Consider the following 18,734-nt stretch of genomic DNA (forward strand, 5'->3'; position numbering starts at 1 on the left):
TGAACACTTCCTGTTTTCTTAAATAATGTAACTATACGGCGAACGGTCCGGACACTTGGATGATGCCCGTTGGGCATTTTGATCACAACAGCCATAAATCAACACGATATCGACCTTTTCCGCAACTGGCAAACGGTCCATTTTAACACGTGTAATGTATCACGAAGCAAATACCGTCCGCACTGACGGAATGTTACATGATACCACGTACTTATACGTTTGTGACTATTACAGCGCCATCTGTCACAAAGCGAAAAACGTGGTCCAATTAAAACATTCAAATTTATTTACGTATTACACGAATATATAATAAAAAATGGGGGTTTCTATTAAAAAAACGCAGTTGATATCCGTTTGATCTATGGCAGCGCCATCTAGCGGGCCAACCACAGCGTCGTGTGTTTTCCCCCTTCAAGCTAGACAAGTTTCGTTCTTTGTAGTTTTTTCGTTTGATGCTTATTTCGGCCGGCCGGGGTGGCCGAGCGGTTCTAAACGCTACAGTCTGGAATCGCGCGACCGCTACGGTTGCAGGTTCGAATCCTGCCTTGGTCATGGATGTGTGTGATGTCCTTAGGTTAGTTAGGTTTAAGTAGTTCTAAGCTCTAGGGGACTGATGACCTCAGAAGTTAAGTTCCATAGTGCTCAGAGCCATTTTGATGCTTATTTCGTGAGATATTTGGCCCGGTCACTATCAGTGGACCACTCTGTACACTGAGGCATCAAGGAATAGTCAGTGTGGTAATAGAGAGAAGGGGGTAACCTTATGGAGGGAGATCGAGGACTACAGACAAGAATGTGGACGTACATCAAACCAAAAAGAGCCATTGACTCTGCAGTGGAGTCTGCACTGATATGAAACTTACTGTCAATGTAAGCCAGTGAGCTCGAAGCCGGAACCTGTGCCTTTCTCAAGCTACTGCTGTGCTTACTGCGGTATCCAGATTCTGCTTCAGAGCTACGCTCACACTTTCACTTCCGCCAGTACCCTACGTTGCACCGAACGAGGTGGCGCAGTGGTTAGCACACTGGACTCGCATTCGGGAGGACGACGGTTCAATCCCGCGTCCGGCCATCCTAATTTAGGTTTTCCGTGATTTCCCTAAATCGCTCCATGCAAATGCCGGGATGGTTCCTTTGAAAGGGCACGGCCGACTTCCTTCCCCGTCCTTCCCTAATCCGATGAGACCGATGACCTCGCTGTTTGGTGTCTTCGCCCAAAAAATCCAATCCAATCCCTACTTTGCATCAAACCAGTCTCAGAAGGGAACACAAGCACAGCCTCTGTTGACTGGATGCTCGTCACAGCTGCTGAGAGTTATGCAAGTCGCGACAGGTTTGTCGTTCAGAGCAGCGCCGCTTGCTGAAGGTGGCGTGACTCATCACCAGGTGGAGGTTATCTTATATGAGCGTCGTTGCTGCCATGCGCACAGCTGAGCGCCAGCTTACCCGCTGGGGGGACAAGGTCGCCTCCTGACGGGAACCTCCCCACTTGCCGCACTGCCCTTCTGAAGGAAGCCTCTCTGTGCCGCGTGTTCCCAGCTGTAGCTGCAGCCGCGCGCCATGTACAGCCGTGTGGCGGCCTACCACGCGCAGCAGGGCCACGTGCTGGAGGCGGACGCGGACGCCCCCCAGCGCCGCGGCCAGCGCGCGGACAGGCCGCGCAACCGCTTCCCGGACGACTTCATCTTCGGCGCCGCCACCGCCGCATATCAGGTCGAGGGAGCCTGGGACCTTGACGGTCAGTACTCGCTCGCTGCAGCCGCCCGCAACTACTCTAGTTTAACTCTGGGATGAATGTGAGGTGTCTGTAAGAGCCCTACCTTAAAACAAATACTAAATGTAGGTATTGAAGGAAGTACACCTGAAGTATGACTTGAAAAACACCTTCTTCTTCTTCTTCTTCTTCTTCTGCTTTTACGGCCTCATTGGACCACTTCAGTCAATCATTTCTGGTCCTCTTCTTTGGTATTTTCCCCTTCCGAGTGGCCCAGTATCTCTTCATTCGTTCCGATGCTTTTCGTCGTTCCTTATCTGTAAATACCCTTTTCATTGTATGTCGTTTGTCAATTTTTGGTTTAAATCTTATTTCTGTGTCCCTCAACTTCTTTAAATTTGGCGTTTTGTTCTGCAAATCATCCAGAGTTATTTCCAGTTCTTCCATATCCTCTCTTATTTCCTTAAGCCATCCTCCTTGTTGTTTCAATTTCCAGAGTTTCTCAATAATTTTTCTTGATAATCTGGTTTCTGGTGTCCTCAGAATGTGACCACAAAAAGAGATCCTTTTCTTTCGTATAGTATCAGTGATGGGCTCCAGTTCTCTGTATACCACTTCATTTGGAACTATCCGCCATTGCCCAGCTTTTTGATATTTCTTATTTATGCATGTTCTAGCAATTCTTCTCTCTACTTTTAAAATTTTGTCAATTCTGTTTTTCTGGGTGACTTTAAAAAGAGTTTCACTTCCGTATGTAACCTCTGGTTGAACCACCGTCTTGTAATGTTTTAATTTTGTTTTAATTGATAGACATTTTTTATTGTACGTAGACCATGTTAGTTTTTGAGCTTTTATCATTTTATTAGTTCTTGCTCGCCATGCAGGTTTCTCGACCAATTTATGTGTTATAATTTCACCCAGGTATTTAAATTGTTTCACTATTTTAATTTCCCTATTATTCACTGTGATGTGATCTATTACAAGTGGATCCGTTACCATTATTTCAGTCTTTTCAAATGATATCTGGAGTCCTAATTTTTGTGCTATATTTTGTAAGCTTGTTATTTGTTTCGTGGCTTCCTGAATATTATTAGCTAGTAATGCTAGGTCATCAGCAAATCCCAAGCAATTTAGGTTTATTTTATCTTTCTTAGTTCCAATTTTAATATTCATAGGATTTTCCTTGTACCATTCTCTCATTACATATTCAAGAGCACAATTGAATAGCAATGGTGATAAACAATCTCCCTGTCTCAACCCTGTTTTAATCGTAAATGGTTCAGATATTTCTCCTCTAAATTTTACTTTGGATTTGGTGTTTGTTAAGGTTAACTGTATCATTTTTATTAATTTAGGATGAAGTCCAAAATTCCTTAATATTTTCATCATTGAAGATCTATGGATGCAATCATATGCCTTTTTGAAATCTACAAAGGTTATGACTAGTTGTTTTCGCCTTCTTTTGTAGACATCCACAACTAACTTCAAGGTGATTATCTGTTCTGGGCAGCTTCTCCAGGATCTAAATCCTCCTTGATATTCTCCCAGTTCCAGTTCTAGTTGATCTTTACAGCGGTTGTATAGTATTCTTGACATGATCTTATACGTGCAGTCCAAAAGGGAAATTCCTCTATAGTTGTCTGGATTTGATTTTTCCCCTTTCTTATGTAATGGATGTATTATAGCAGTAGTCCAATTTTCTGGTAATTTCTCTTCATTCCAGATTTTTAATATGCATTGGTGTAATGATATCTTTACTGGTTCTGCTGCATATTTCCAAAGTTCAGCAAACGTTTGATCTTCTCCACTTGCTTTGTAGTTTTTGAGTTCTTTCAAAGCTCTGTAGACCTCATTAATTGTAGGTGGATTTATATTTTCTGCTGGTGTTTTAATTGGGGTTTCTGTGTTTATCTGAAGAAGTTCTGGGGGATCTTCACAATTTAGTAACTTGTTAAATGTTTCTGCTAGAATTTCTGTATTTTTACTATTGCTATGGGCTAGGTTATTATCTTTATCTTTTAACATTAATGTTGGAGGATCATATCTTTGTAATTGTCTGCCAAATATTTTGTAATAGTCTCTTGAGTTTGTTTTTTCACTATTTGTTTCTATCATTAGAAGTATATCTTTTTGGTACTGACGTTTAACTCTCCTTATTATTTTTTGTGTTGTCTTCCTTTGTTTTGTGAGTTCCAAATATGATTTTTCTGTTTTTTCATTTTGATGCCTTAACCAGGCTTGGTGTCGATCCAACACTGCTTCATCACATTCATCGTTCCACCACTGGTGTTTTTTCCTTGGATTTATAGGGGCAACTTGTTCAGCTATTTGTTTCAATTTGGGAATTATTTCTTCCAGATCATCTGTTATTTTTATATCCATGGTTTGTGCTTCATAATCCTCATTTTGTATCAGTTTATGAGGGTCATAGGTTCTCTTCTTCTTCTGGTGGGATTTTTTCTTTGCTAATGGGATTAATTTAATTTTAATTTTTATCATGTAATGATCTGATCCGGTATCTGTCCCTCTCAGTACTTTCACATTGTAAATTTCCTTGTGGTAATTCTTCACCTTCACTAACAAATTTTCGTGTTTTATTAAATAGACGATATATTTCCATTATCCGGTGTAAATCGACTTGCACTGAAGCGCCAAAGAAACTGATATAGGCATGCATATTTAAATAGAATAGAATGGAATAGAATAGAATCTTTATTTGCCATTCAGTATGTTTTCCATACAATTGGCATCGTCAGTGTGTTCAATACATGTTTTTTTTAAATTGCAATAATTATTATTGTACATAATTGTGCCTGTGGAGGGCAAGCAGATATGCATGCTACAGTAATATGGATAATACAACAATTATTCATTCACAATGGTAATAATAATAATAAATCATAACAGTTAAATATACAATAGTATCAAGATTATTCATGGTACATCTTTCATATCCATGTAAAAAAGTCTTTAGCCGGCCGTTGTGGCCGAGCGGTTCTAGGTGCTTCAGACCGGTACCGCGCGGCTGCTACGGTCGCAGGTTCGAATCCTCCTCGGGCATGGATGTGTGTGATGTCCTTAGGTTAGTTAGGTTTAAGTAGTTCTAAGTTCTAAGGGACTGATGACCTCAAATTTTGGGTCCAATAGTGCTCAGAGCCATTTGCACCATTTTTAAAAAGTTTTTGTTGTCACATTACTGTCACAAACATATAGGTATAATTTATATGGCAGTTTTTTGTTTCATGTAGCACATCTCTTTTGAGTCACTGTTTAGAAACTCATCAAGTGAGTAATATGGCGTACATTTGGGCCACACTTCTGTTGTTTGCTTAAAGTTATTCATCGGTAGTTCGCTCACAGCCTTTCGGAGTTTGTTATAAAACTTCAAGCTAAGGTGTTTATGGCTCTTTTGTGTTAATGTCAGCCTTGTGTATGGTAGGTCTATGTTACTATTATTTCGAGTATTATGAACATGCACTTCAGATCTTAAATTAAAGTTCTTTACGTTCTCTTTAGCATATATTAAACAATTATAATTGTATATACTAGGTAGTGACATTATCTTTAGTTCTTTAAAATGATTTTTGCAACTTTGTCTTGGTGCTAGTCCTAAAATGCACCTGACTGCTTTCTTCTGTCACTTGAAGATGGTACTTGAACCCACTGAGTTACCCCAAAGAACTACACCGTATTGCAGTTGTGAATGGAAAAAAGCAAAGTATGTGGAGATTAGCAGATTTTTACTGATAACGTGTCTCAGCTTGTGTAATAGGGACATGTAAACAGGCAGGAAACTGCGCTGCGGTCGGCAACGTCTACATAAGACAAATGTCTGGCGCAGTTGTTAGATCGGTTACTGCTACTATAATAGCAGGTTATCAAGATTTAAGTGAGTTTGAACGTGGTGTTGTGGTCGGCGCACACAGCAACTCCGAGGAAGTGATGAAGTGGGGATATCAGGAATCCGATAACACATCAAATCTTCTACATCGCTGCAGCTGGAAAAACAGATCCTGCAAGAACGGGGCCAACGACGACTGAAGAGAATCGTTCAACGTGACAGAAGTGCAACCCTAACGCAGGTGTGGCAAAGCCTTACACCTCGCCTGCGCCCGTCAACACCGACGTTGGACTGTTGATGACTGAAAATATATTGCCTGGTCGGATGAGTCCCGTTTCAAATTGTGTCGAGCGGATGGACGCATACGGGTATGGAGACAACCTCATGAATTTATGGACCCTGCTCATCAGCAGGGGACTGTCCAGGCTGGTGGAGGTTATGTAATGGTGTGGGGCGTGTGCAGTTGCAGTGGTATGGGACCCTGATACGTCAGATACGACTCTGATAGGTGACACGTACGTAAGCATCCTGTCTGATCAAATGCAATCATTCATGTCCATTGTGCGTCCCGACGGACTTGGAAAATTCCAGCAGGACAATGTGTGACCCCACACGTCCAGAATCGCTACAGAGTGGCTCCAGGAACACTATTGCGTTTAAACACTTCCGCGGGTCACCAAACTCCCGTGACATAAACATTATTGTGTATGTCTGTGATGCCTCGCAACGTGCTGTTGAAAAGAGCTCTCCACCCCCTTGAACTCGAACAGATTCATGGTGTCACTTCCCACCAGCACTATTTCAGACGTTAGTCGAGTCCATGCCACCTCGTGTTGCTGCACTCTGCGTGCTCGCGGGGTCTTACATGATATTAGGAAGGTGCACAAGTTTCTTCAGCTCTTTAGTGTAATACATGATTTATTTTTGCTCTTGAGTGAGATAAAATGCATGTTCTTGTCATGAAAAAGTTTGATGTTAGCTTATGATTTTCGTAAGTCAAACGCGTAAGATATGTGCGAAAGAGTGGAAAAATAAACAGTGTAAACTTACAATATACGAAAAGCGTTTTTAATTTATTTTGTAGAAATGTTTGATAAGTTTACACTGTTTATTTTTCCACTGTTTCGCACATATCTTCCGCATTTGACTTACTAAATTCATAACATAACATTAGACTGTTTCATGATAAGAACATGCATATCATCTCTCCCAAGAGCAAAAGTAAATCATGTACTGATGATGGACCCACAGGGTGCGAAATGCATTGTGTATTTAATAAAACACGAAAAATTGTGACTAAAGACTTTTTTAATTCTTGCTTCCAGTGTATTCATACACTCAACTTTGCAGCTACAAAATATTGATAAAATTAAATTGAAGGAAATGTTATATTTATTATTTCTGTGCCACTAAATGTATTCGCAATAAATTTTGCAGACAGAATCTATATATGCCTCTGAATGCACCTACAAAATTATATCATGCTAACACACATAGTTCCGGAGGTACGACGTCGTAAACACTGAGAACGTGAAAAACTGCCGCATCATGCTGGACGTATACATTTATTACTTCTTCTCTACTAATTCTATTCTGAACACATTTTGCGAACAGTATCCACATATGCCGCTGAATGTACCTACGAAATTATATCACTGTGTGGCACCAAGATCACAGGAGATTATTACGTCATAAACAGTGAGATGCGTAAAAAGTTGCCCCATCATCCTCGAAGTTTTAATAAATTTATTATTTTCTATTGAAACACTCGTACAGTCGAGTCAAATTAGGGAAATTTCTGACACCTGGTAGCGGTTTTGATAGCGAAGCACAAATGGCTTAAGGAAAGAATTACTGTCTCTAGAGATATTTAGAGGCGTTGTCGTAGAGACGTTTACAAAATGGCTTTGTAGACTCGCAAAGCTGCTGCACCCAGCATACAAAAAATGTCCGGGATCATGTTTCTTAACTTCGGTACTGTACTTACTCATTTGTACATTACGCGTATTTCTTTGTTTGACTGTTTGATAATTTCAAAGGCGTTCGCAGGTACATGGAAATGAAAATTTTGATACTTTACTATGAATACAGTTTCGGTTTTTATTTTCATTTCTAATAGGAGACTGGCAAAATGAACACCCAGGGAATGCCAGCTTTGTCAGCTAGTTATGTTGTCATTTTCCACAGTTGAATAAGTAACTGTCACTTTTACTCATCCACAACAGCATATTCGCTCATTAATAGTAATACTCTTCATAAATAATTTCAGTATGTTCTTTGAATAGGTTTTTTGTGCATTTGCTGAATGACTGACCATTTTTCTGCCTTATCGGTGGGGGCACATAAGGCATCTTCCTTATAGTGACCTTCCAGTTGCCGCAATTTTTGTCTCTTGGCTAGAAACTCCACAACGTGCTGTACCTCGTAGAACTTTATTTTGAAAGCGTGGCTTGTTGGTCCTCCTGTCTATACGAGAAAAGTTCCGTTTTTATCAGACCTGTCTTCCGTGTAGTTGGTATGCTACTGTGAAAATAAGCGTAAGGTATTTATTGCTACTGTATCTAATAGCCGGCCGGAGTGGCCGTGCGGTTCTAGGCGCTACAGTCTGGAACCGAGCGACCGCTACGGTCGCAGGTTCGAATCCTGCCTCGGGCATGGATGTGTGTGATGTCCTTAGGTTAGGTAGGTTTAATTAGTTCTAAGTTCTAGGCGACTGATGACCTCAGAAGTTAAGTCGCATAGTGCTCAGAGCCATTTGAACCATTTTGTATCTAATACGTTTCTGTATAAAACAAAATGTCATCTTCCTGATTGTTTCTTCCAAGTGTATGTAATCAAAAGAATCAACTCCTGATGCACATGATGTTTTTCATCTGCAGTGAAGCTGTTTCGCCGAGACAGAGAAACATGACACGTCTGTTCTTTTTGGCCACACAACGTACAAATGTCAAATTGTCCATTCAAATGAAAGTCATGATTATAAAAGTTCTAAGGTCATGAAGGCTTCATTTCAAGTTAACATTCCTTTTTGTTTAGTGGCACTACCTCTTACTGGAGAAGGTGGAATTTTCGTGACACTGTGTACTCGTATTCTGGTCATTGGTGGCAGTGATTTATCCTAGTGAGTTCCATCATGACCGATAAGGAAAACAGCTATTCTGTAGTCTGTGTCATTTAATTCTCCACTGTTCGCTTCACCTAGGACGCTAGAAGACTACGTATTGTGTTTATGATACAAAACCCATCTAAAAGTCTTTTGCCACTGAGAAATACACTTGCCTTCAATTGAGTACGGGGATGCAACTTTTACAGATTCTGACCTCTCAACAAGGAGTAATAGTGCCAAACTGATAACTGTTACAAGTAAAACAGCTACTTTAACACGCCATTCTGATAAAAATAGCCGGCCGCTGGTGGCCGAGCGGTTCTAGGCGCTTCAGTCTGGAACCGCGCGACCGCTACGGTCGCAGGTTCGAATCCTGCCTCGGGCATGGATGTGTGTGATGTCCTTAGGTCAGTTAGGTTTAAGTAGTTCTAAGTTCTAGGGGACTGATAACCTGAGATGTTAAGTCCCATAGTGCTCAGAGCCATTTGAACCATTTGATAAAAATAAATAAAGTATCGGAAAGGCAACTGGTTTGCTACAGCGTTTAAAAGGCTCCTATGATGTACTAGACGGGTAGAACTACAAAATTAATGGAATAAAATAATTAATTTGACGTGCGAGAAACAATGTACCTTCAAGAAAAAAGTCATTTTATTTCCAAGGATTATACAGAATATCAACCAAAAAATAAATAAATTTTAAGACAATTTATTGGGAGAATGAAAGGTTGCCGGGACTTAAAGGCCCCTGTTATTCATCCAAGGGTTAAAATAAACTTCAAAAAACAAACAAAAGAAAGTTTTACACCACCGCCATATCTGTGAACATGTGTGGGGTTAGATTCACTGCGTTTACACGCGAAACAGCTTCCAGTGGCGGAAACCGAATTTTGGAAACCATTATTCGCTGTCGAGTTTACATGTTAAGGTCTGAAGGGGTTGCGCTAAACCGGTCGAATAGGGCATCTGCAGAACAACTGTTACCGTTTCTGATTTAGTCAACACAATGACTATTTCCATTCAAGTAGATATTTCTGCTTCTCATTCACTGTACAAAAAGTCAAACTACCCAGATAAGCCGAAAATTTTTGAAAACAAGACTTAATATGACAACCGAAGCGCGTCTCAAAAATGATTGTGCTTTACGCGGAAGCGAGTTGTGGTAGCGGAAATCTGGCAGCTAGAACCAAATGTTCAAATGTGTGTGAAATCTTATTGGACTTAACTGCTAAGGTCATCAGTCCCTAAGCTTACACACTACTCAAACTAAATTATCCTAAAGACAAACACACACACCCATGCCCGAGGGAGGACTCGAACCTCCGCTGGGACCAGCCGCACAGTCCGTGACTGCAGCGCCTGAGACCGCTCGGCTAATCCGGCGCGGCAGCTAGAACTATACATTTCCAGATTAGATGCTGTAGGGTTGTACGGGGATGCAACTTTTACAGTGCTTCTGGCCTCTCAACAAAGAGTGCCAAACTGATAATTGTTATGAGTAAAATATAAATAAAGTATCGGAAAGGCAGCTGGTTTGCTACAGGATCTAAAAGACCCCTGTCATACACTAAACGTACACTGCAAAATTTATAAAATAAAATAATTAATGTGACGAACCAGAAGCAGTAGTGTGAAATCGGTTTACTAAATGCTGTTTTGGGAGCTCAGTGTAAACATAGTGACTGAAGCACAGTTTAAACCACAACTGGCTGCTTGAGACACCGTGACGAGAGGTACACCAGAGGTGAGCCAAGATAGATTTATTCTGCTTTCACGAAAAGCTTTTAAATATCCCGTAAATTACCCTAAACGAAAATGAATTGTTTCGTATTTTAATATTTAGCTCTGTAATGATATTCAGAAATTTATTTCTGTTAAAAATATCTATGTAGTACTTATTTTAAAAAATAATAAAAAATCGAACAAGTATGAGTACAACTCGCGCTCTTAGTATTCCGTACACACATAATGATATATGTAGATAGTATAATAATAATACAAGGGGTATTCGGAAAGTAAGTTCCGATCGACCTCGAAACAGAAAACAATGTGAAAATCAAAAATGTTTTACTTGCAATGGTTAGCTACAACTTCTAGCCACTTATCTACGAGGCTGTTCGGAAAGTAAGGCCCGATCGGTCACGAAATAGAAACCACAGTGAAAAAAATATTTTATTCGCAACAGTTAGCCACACCTTCCAGCTGCCTCTCTAAATAGTCGCCGATCCAACTTAGACATTTGTTGTAGCGTTGTACAAACTTTCCAGTATCCTCGTTGCAGAAAGCAGCCCCCTGTACTTTCCGCTAATTCTCTACGTTGGTCTGCCTTTCGTTGTTTGTGCCAAAACGTTGTCTTTGTAGCCAGCGTTTCCTGTGTTAGAGATGAACATCGGAGGTAAGCATTTAAGGGCTGAATTGTGGAGGATCAAACACTTCCCATCGAAAACACCGCAGGAGCTTCTTCATTGCCCCTGCAGAAAGCGGCTGAGAATTGTCTTGAAGAAAGAAACGCATGACATTTATGTTTTTCTGGGCTCTATAGCTTCAGGCGAAATCTCTCACCAGATCTACATACTTGGTGGGAGACACTGTTGTTTTAGGCAATTCTACGTGATCACTTTGCGCTCTGAACCGAAAAGAGCGACGTGAAGCGATCGAAAGGCACACTAAAGACAGTGCCTAACACATCTGTTCAAAGTTCCATCGGATTTTCACAGTGGTTTCCGAATATGCCTCATACATAGTCGCCGCTGCGACGTAGACATCTGTCCTAGCATTGTATCAATTTTCCAATACACTCGTCGTAGAAGGCAGTCACCTGTGCTTTCCGCCGATTTTCTGCGCTGGACTACAGCTTGTTGTCTGTGCCAAAATGTTGTCTTCATAGCCAGTGTTTCACGTGAGCAGTAATAAAACTCAGAGAGAGCCAGTTAACGGCTGTATAGTGGGGATCAAACACTTTCCAATCGAATACGCTGCACTAGCATCTTCATTGCTCCTGCAGAGAAAAAGGAAACGCATGACAGTTGTGTTATTTGGGCTGCATAGGTTCAGGCGAAATTTCTCACCAGACCCTCGTAGTTGGCGGGAGACACTATTTTCTAGGCATCTTTACATGCTCACTGTGCGCTCAGAACTAAAAAGAGCGACGTGATGCGATCGACGGACATACTAGAGAAACTGCCCAGCACATCTGTGCAAAGCTTCATCGCATTTTCACAGTGGTTTTCATTTCGCGACTGATCGGAACTTACTTTTCCGAATAGCCCTTGTAATAATAATAATAATAATAATAATAATAATAGTAATGTGGAACAATCGGGTCTACTGCCGGATGTTTGTGTCGCTCTGGCACAATATTTCGGCCACGAAACTCGTTGCCTTCTTCAGGTGCTACCTGAGACTGTCTCAGGTAGCACCTGAAGAAGGCAACGAGTTACGTGGCCGAAATATTGTGCCAGAGCGACACAAACATCCGGCAGTAGACCCGATTGTTCCACATGTCAAGACCTCGCCGGGAAAGCTTGAAGAGTTACAATAATAGTAATAATAATAATAATAATAATAATAATAATAATTTCGTGTGGCTTAGTGGCCTGGTGCAAGTCTTTGAATTGGACGGCACGTCGGCGACCTGCATGCCCTAACTTACCCCAGTTGTCCAGCCGGGGAAAGGGGACCGGGAATTTAATGTGGAATCCGAACAAAGAGTTGTTTCTGGGGACTTGTCACATCGGTGAGAGGTGAAGGCTAGATTAAAAAGAAGAGTGAAAATTGTGTGGTCTGACCAAGAGTCCATCTCGCGACTTCTGGGTTGCCAGGCACACGCTGTACCGCTATTTCATCAGTACCCAATTTATATAGTTCATACATCTACAGATTTTGATGACGGAGTTAGCGAGCATTGAAATGCGTGACATATATGGCCGTATTGAACTGATTTAGAAGCTTTAGTTTTTTACGTTGCCAAGGGCCCTTACTACCTGACATAAATTTGAGCCTGATAACTCTACCCATTCCTTTCAAAAATCTGTCTCAATTGTGGGACAGACAGATAACAAAGTGACCATATACTGAAGAGCCAAAGAAACTGGTACTCCAGCCTAATATTGTGTAGGGCCCACGCGAGCACGCAGAAGTGCCGCAACACGACCTGACATGGACTCGACCAATGTCTTAGGTAGTGCTACAGGGAACTGACACCCTAAATCCTGCAGGGCTGCCCATAAATCCGTAAGAGTACGAGGCGGGTGAAGATCTCTTCTGACCGGCACGTTTCAAGGCACCCCAGATATACTCAACAATGTTCATGTCTGGGGAGTCTGGTGGCCAGCGGAAGTGTTTAAACGCAGTAGAGTGTTTCTGGAGCCACTCTGTAGCAACTTTGGACATGTGGTGTGTCGCATTGTCCTGTTGGAATTGCCCAAGCGCGTCGGAATGCACAGTGGACATGAATAAATGCATGTGATCAGACAGAATGCTTACTTACGTGTCACCTGTCAGAGTCGTATCTAGACGTATCAGGGTCCCATACCACTGCAACTACACACGCCCCACACCATTATAGAACCGCCACCAGCCTGGACAGTCCCCTGCTGATGTGCAGGGTCCGTGTATTCATGATGTTGTCTTCATACCTGTACACGTCCATCCGCTCGATACAATTTGAAACGAGACTCGTCAGACCAGGCAACATGTTTCCAGTCATCAACAGTCCAATGTCGGTGTTGGCGGGCCCAAGTGAGGCGTAAAACTTTGTACTGTGCAGTCATCAAGGGTACACGAGTGGGCCTTCGGCTCCGAAAGCCCATATCAATGATGTTTCGTTGAATGGTTCGCAATGGACGTCTTGCTGATGGCCCAGTAGTGAAATCTGAACAGTATACGGAAGGGTTGCACTTCTGTTGAACGATTCTCTTCAGTCTTTGTTGGTCCCGTTCTTGCAGGATCTTTTTCCGACCCAGCGATGTCGGAGATTTGATGTTTTACCGGATTCTTGATATTCACGCTACACCCACGATATGGACGTTGGGAAAATCCCTACTTTATCACTACCTCGGAGATGCTGTGTCCCATCACTCGTGCGCCGACTATAACACCACGTTCAAGCTCACTTAAGTGTTGATAACCTGCCAATGTAGTAGCAGTAACCGATCTAACAACTGCGCCAGACACTTGTTGTCTTTCACAGACATTGCCGACCGCTGCGCCGTATTCTGCCCGTTTGAATACGCATGCATATACCAGTTTCTTTGGCGCTTCAATGTATAACTGTTCCGTGTACCAATTGAGGTACGGAACCCTAAAAACAACCCGTTTCCAAAAGCATTGCTGTTGGATTTTATTTTTATTTTTAAAGGTCTTACCAAAAGCCCAATGAAAGGCAATTATAATTTCTGATGGCTAAGGGGGCGGGGGGGGGGGGGGGGGCACCAAATGCTAAATAATATACCGGTTGTGTGGAAAAATGTTTTCAAATCATCTGTGGATCTGCCTGTGTTTAGTTGTTGGCAGAAAGTCGTGCGCCCCTTCAGCAGTCTCTCAAATCCAGATCTTCCGTGTATATAGTTAATATGGGCGATGAATGGTTTTAGTGATAAACAGTAACTTTGCATAATGTGTCTTTTGTTGTTATTCAGCACGAGACAAAAACTGTTCCACATCATCATTACGGCTGTCGTCAGTGTGAGTACCTGAATCTATGATGCACAGTGTTACTTGAAGCTCTCGTAACAAACCGCCACATGCTGCTCCCGTTACTGTGATAAACTCTGTCAATAGTAAGTTTAACACAAAATTAATCATTGCAGTATGTAAGAAAATTGATAATATGTCAAATGACGATTAATTTGGCTTCAGGAAAGGTAAAGGTAACAGAGAGGCAATCCTGATACTGCGGTTGATAATGGAAGATAGACCGCAGATAAATCAAGAAACGCTGATAGGATTTGTCCACCTGGGATAAGCATTCTACAACATAAAATAGTGCAAGATGTTTGAAATTCGTAGAAAAAGAGAGGTAAGTTGTAGGGAAAGACGGGTAATGTACAATATGTGTAAGAACCACGAGGGAACGATAAGACTGGAAGTCGAAGAACGAAGTACTCAGACTAAAGAAGGTGTAAGACGGGGACGTAGTCTGTTGTCCTTATTGGTGAATCTGCACATCGAAGAAGCAATGGTGCAAGAGTAGGATTAAAACTCAAGGTGAAAGGATATCAACGATAAGATTCGCTGATGACACTGTTATCCTGTGAGAAAGTGAAGTAGAATTGTACAATCTCTTGAATCGAATGAAGAGTCTAATAAGTACAGAATATGGTTTGAGTGTAAATCGAAGAAAAACGAAAGTAATGAGAAGTAACAGAAATGAGAACAAGGAGTAACTTAACTTCAGAATTAGTGATCGCGAAGTAGATCTAGTTAAGGAATTCTGCGAACTAGGCGGCAAAATAACCCATGACGAACGGAGCAAGAAGGACATAAAAAGCAACCTAGCGTTGCCAAAACTGGCATTCCTGGCCAAGAGAAGTAAATCGGTATTAAACATAGGTCTTAATTCGAGGAAGAAATTTCCGAGAATGTGCGTTTGCAGCACAGCACTGTGTGGTAATGAAACATGGATTATGGAAAAACTAAAAAAGAAGAGAATCTAAGCATTTGAAATTAGTGCTACAGAAGAATGTTGAAAGTTAGGTGGGCTGATAAGGGAAGGAATGAAGAGGTTCTGCACAGAATAGGCGAGAAAAGGAGTATATGGAAAACACTGACACGAAGAAGGGACAGGATGATACGACGTCTATTAGGACATTAGGGGTACTAGAGAGAGCTGTAGAGGATAAAAACTGTAGAGGAAGACAGAGACTAGAATTCATCCAGCAAATAATTGAGGACATAGGCTGCAAGTGCTACTCTGAGGTGAAAAGGTTGACACAAGAGAGAAATTTGTGGCTGGCTGCGTCAAACCAGTCAGAAGACTGATAACTCGAAAGAAATGTGTTCTGGTGCGTTTTTTGCTTCCTCATTACATTCTCCTCCTTGCGGAACGTACAGGGCTTGGAGAAAATTATGCAAATTCCTTGAGAAAGTCATGCTTGACATAAATATAGACGATAGCCAAACATGCAGGGGTGCTGTTTATTTGACCACGAACGTCACCAGTGCAGTTACAGCAACATGTTGCAAGTGTCAGTCTTGGTCAGAAGAGGTCTGTGTAGCTGTGAGTGCATTATGTCAGGGCCAAGTGAATTCGAACGTGGGCAAAACGTTGGCGCTCTTGTGTGGATTTATATCGCTTAGAGGGGAAACATTATCCGCTAAACAACAGCATGGACGAAAGTGTCTGTCGAGTTTTATGGTTAAGTGAGCTTCCAGGACTATCAGACTTCAGAACAGCCGATCAGAAGATAAATTTTCAAAATATGGCTTTTCATATTTTTTCACTGTAGGACACTTGAGTTGAACGATCTCAGGAATATTGGATAATGTGCCGGATCGCACATTAGGAAGAAGTTTAGCGTATTAAGTTGATTGATGATTACATTTATTCGTAAAATGGCGTCAACTACTCAACTTCGGTAAACACTTAGTACATACAAAACCCTGTTACTCTGGTTCCCTTAGGGGTATCTGTATTCCACGAAGTTAGTATCATCATTCAGTTAGGATTAGGTTATGTGAGGAACTCAAAATAGACACTCAAATGCTCCAAAATTTCAGACACTCAAAACTGACAGAAGGCAAACTTCACCATTTCTGGCGCAGTTCGAGTTGTGAGAAGTGGCTTTATATCCAAAGTGGAAATATATCACAAAATTTTATGGAGATCGCGACGCATAACGTGAATCGTGACCGAGTAAGGAAGGAAGTCGGCTGTAACTGGCTGCAGTTAAACGATAGGAAAGTTTATTACTCGCGAGATTCACGTAAAAATTTTTCCGACAAATGAATTAACAATTATAGAAACTCACTGATGCAAAAAAACTAACTCCCATCGGAAATCACATTGCCAGTGCACACAGCCGTGGCACGTTTTACTGACCAGACCCCCGAACAGCGACTGCTAATTCTAAACAAAATTCAGCTTGCACCAACTCCTTGGATAGAGGTAGAAAAATAGTTAGTAGTGGCGAACTGACTAATCGACAAAGCGAATCTATAGCGGTACCAGGCGTCTCCTCCGCTCAGGAGGTAACAGACAGAAACTTCCTGGCAGATGAAAACTGTGTGCCGGAGTGAGACTCGAACTCTTACCTTTGCCTTTTGTGGACAAATGCTCTGTCGACTGAGATACCCAAGCACGACTCACGACCTACCTCACAGCTTTACTTCCGCCAACCTTCTGCTGGGCTGCAAAGTGAAAATTTCATTCTGGAAATATCCCCCAGCCTGTTGCTAACCCATGTCTCCCCAATATCCTTACTTCCAAGAGTGCTTGTCTTGCAAGTTTCACTCGACAACGTCTGTAAGGTTTGGAGGTTGGAGACGAGGTACTGACGGAAGTAAAGTTGTGAGGACGGATCGTGAGTCGTGCTTGGGTAGATCAGTCGGTAGAGCACTTGTGCGCGAAAGGTAAACGTCCCGAATTCTAGTCTCGGTGTGTCACACAGTTTTAATCTGGCAGGAAATTTCGGAGCAGCGCACACTACGATGCAGAGTGAAAATTTTATTCAGATAAAGACTGGTTCCTCTGTTCAGAATTCCTTGCGTGTGGGTCTGCAGGAACCAATCGCCAGGCCGCTCGTTAAGAAAGAACGAGCAGACTGACACCCTGCCAAACTGGCGCCGCAAGCCAGGCCCGAAAACTTAAACGCAACGGCCGTTCCCAGACCCTGCTACAGGGCGAAACCAATAAAGTGCACCTGAATTTACCGACGTGCATAGGTTTGCGCAGGATTCATACGATCAAGTAATCATCCCTGTTTAGGTGAGCTAGGGTCTTGTGGGACCAAAGTGCTGATGTCATCGGTCCCTTGTTTAGGAAAGGTGGGCAAAGAAGACGACATAAATATTCCAGAAATCGAATCGAGAACAACTGCAAAAATGATTAACTTAGATGTAGCTATCCTCGATGAAGCGGAGTAGCGTTCAAAAAAATGTTCAAATGTGTGTGAAATCTTAAGGGACTTAACTGCTAAGGTCATCAGTCCCTAAGCTTACACACTACTTAACCTAAATTATCCTAAGGACAAACACACACACCCATGCCCGAGGGAGGACTCGAACCTCCGCCGGGACCAGCCGTGCGGAGTAGCGTAAAGCACTTAATACAGGCGTCTTCCAGTCAACATCCTGTAGTGTCGGCAGACTTGCCAACACTACGTACACTAATTGAAAGAGGCGGCCAAGATGCACGCGCTAACTCACGAAGGATGGAGTGAGGTCTGAAACAGGATTCGTAATGAATGTGATAAAGAAAAGAACGTAGCTACTAGAACACTTAACTTTTATATCGTCCTTTGGTATACAGCATTCTTGATGATACAAGTGAGACTATCTTGAGATACATGCAATGGTACAAATGGCGCCTTGCTAGGCCGTAGCCATTAACTTAGCTGAAGGCTATTCTAACTGTCTCTCGGCAAATGAGAGAAAGGCTTCGTCAGTGTAGTCGCTAGCAACGTCGTCGTACAACTGGGGCGAGTGCTAGTACGTCTCTCGAGACCTGCCTTGTGGTGGCGCTCGGTCTGCGATCCTGACAGTGGCGACACGCGGGTCCGACATGTACTAAGGACCGCGGCCGATTTAAGCTACCACCTAGCAAGTGTGGTGTCTGGCGGTGACACCACACATCCCATACCGAAAGCAGCCTTTCAGAGTATGCTGATGCAATAGCCCCATACACAACAATCATATACAACCGCTCGGTCGACAAAATATCCGTACTAAAAGACTGGAAAGTTGCACATGTCACACCAATACTCAAGAGGGGAAGTAGGAGTAATCCGTTGAATTACAGACCCATATCAATTACGTCGTTTTGCAGTAGAATTATGGAACATATACTGTGTTGGAACACTGTGAATTACTTTGAAGGTAACGTTCTGTTGACACACCGATTTAGAAAATATCGTT

The 18,734-nt window shown here is 42.2% G+C and overlaps 1 protein-coding gene across 1 annotated transcript in view; it reads left to right on the forward strand.

Annotated features, from left to right (window-relative positions):
• LOC126199112 (myrosinase 1-like) overlaps positions 1–18,734 on the forward strand; it is a 225,047-nt gene that overhangs the window by 84,954 nt on the left and 121,359 nt on the right. Inside the window, exon 2 of the mRNA XM_049935868.1 lies at positions 1,540–1,738. Coding sequence (XP_049791825.1) covers positions 1,561–1,738 — 178 coding nt within the window. The 5' untranslated portion in view covers positions 1,540–1,560. The remainder of the gene's footprint in view (positions 1–1,539; positions 1,739–18,734) is intronic.

Source organism: Schistocerca nitens, chromosome 8 (assembly GCF_023898315.1).
Source record: "Schistocerca nitens isolate TAMUIC-IGC-003100 chromosome 8, iqSchNite1.1, whole genome shotgun sequence".
In the NCBI taxonomy this organism is placed as follows: Eukaryota; Metazoa; Arthropoda; class Insecta; order Orthoptera; family Acrididae; genus Schistocerca; species Schistocerca nitens.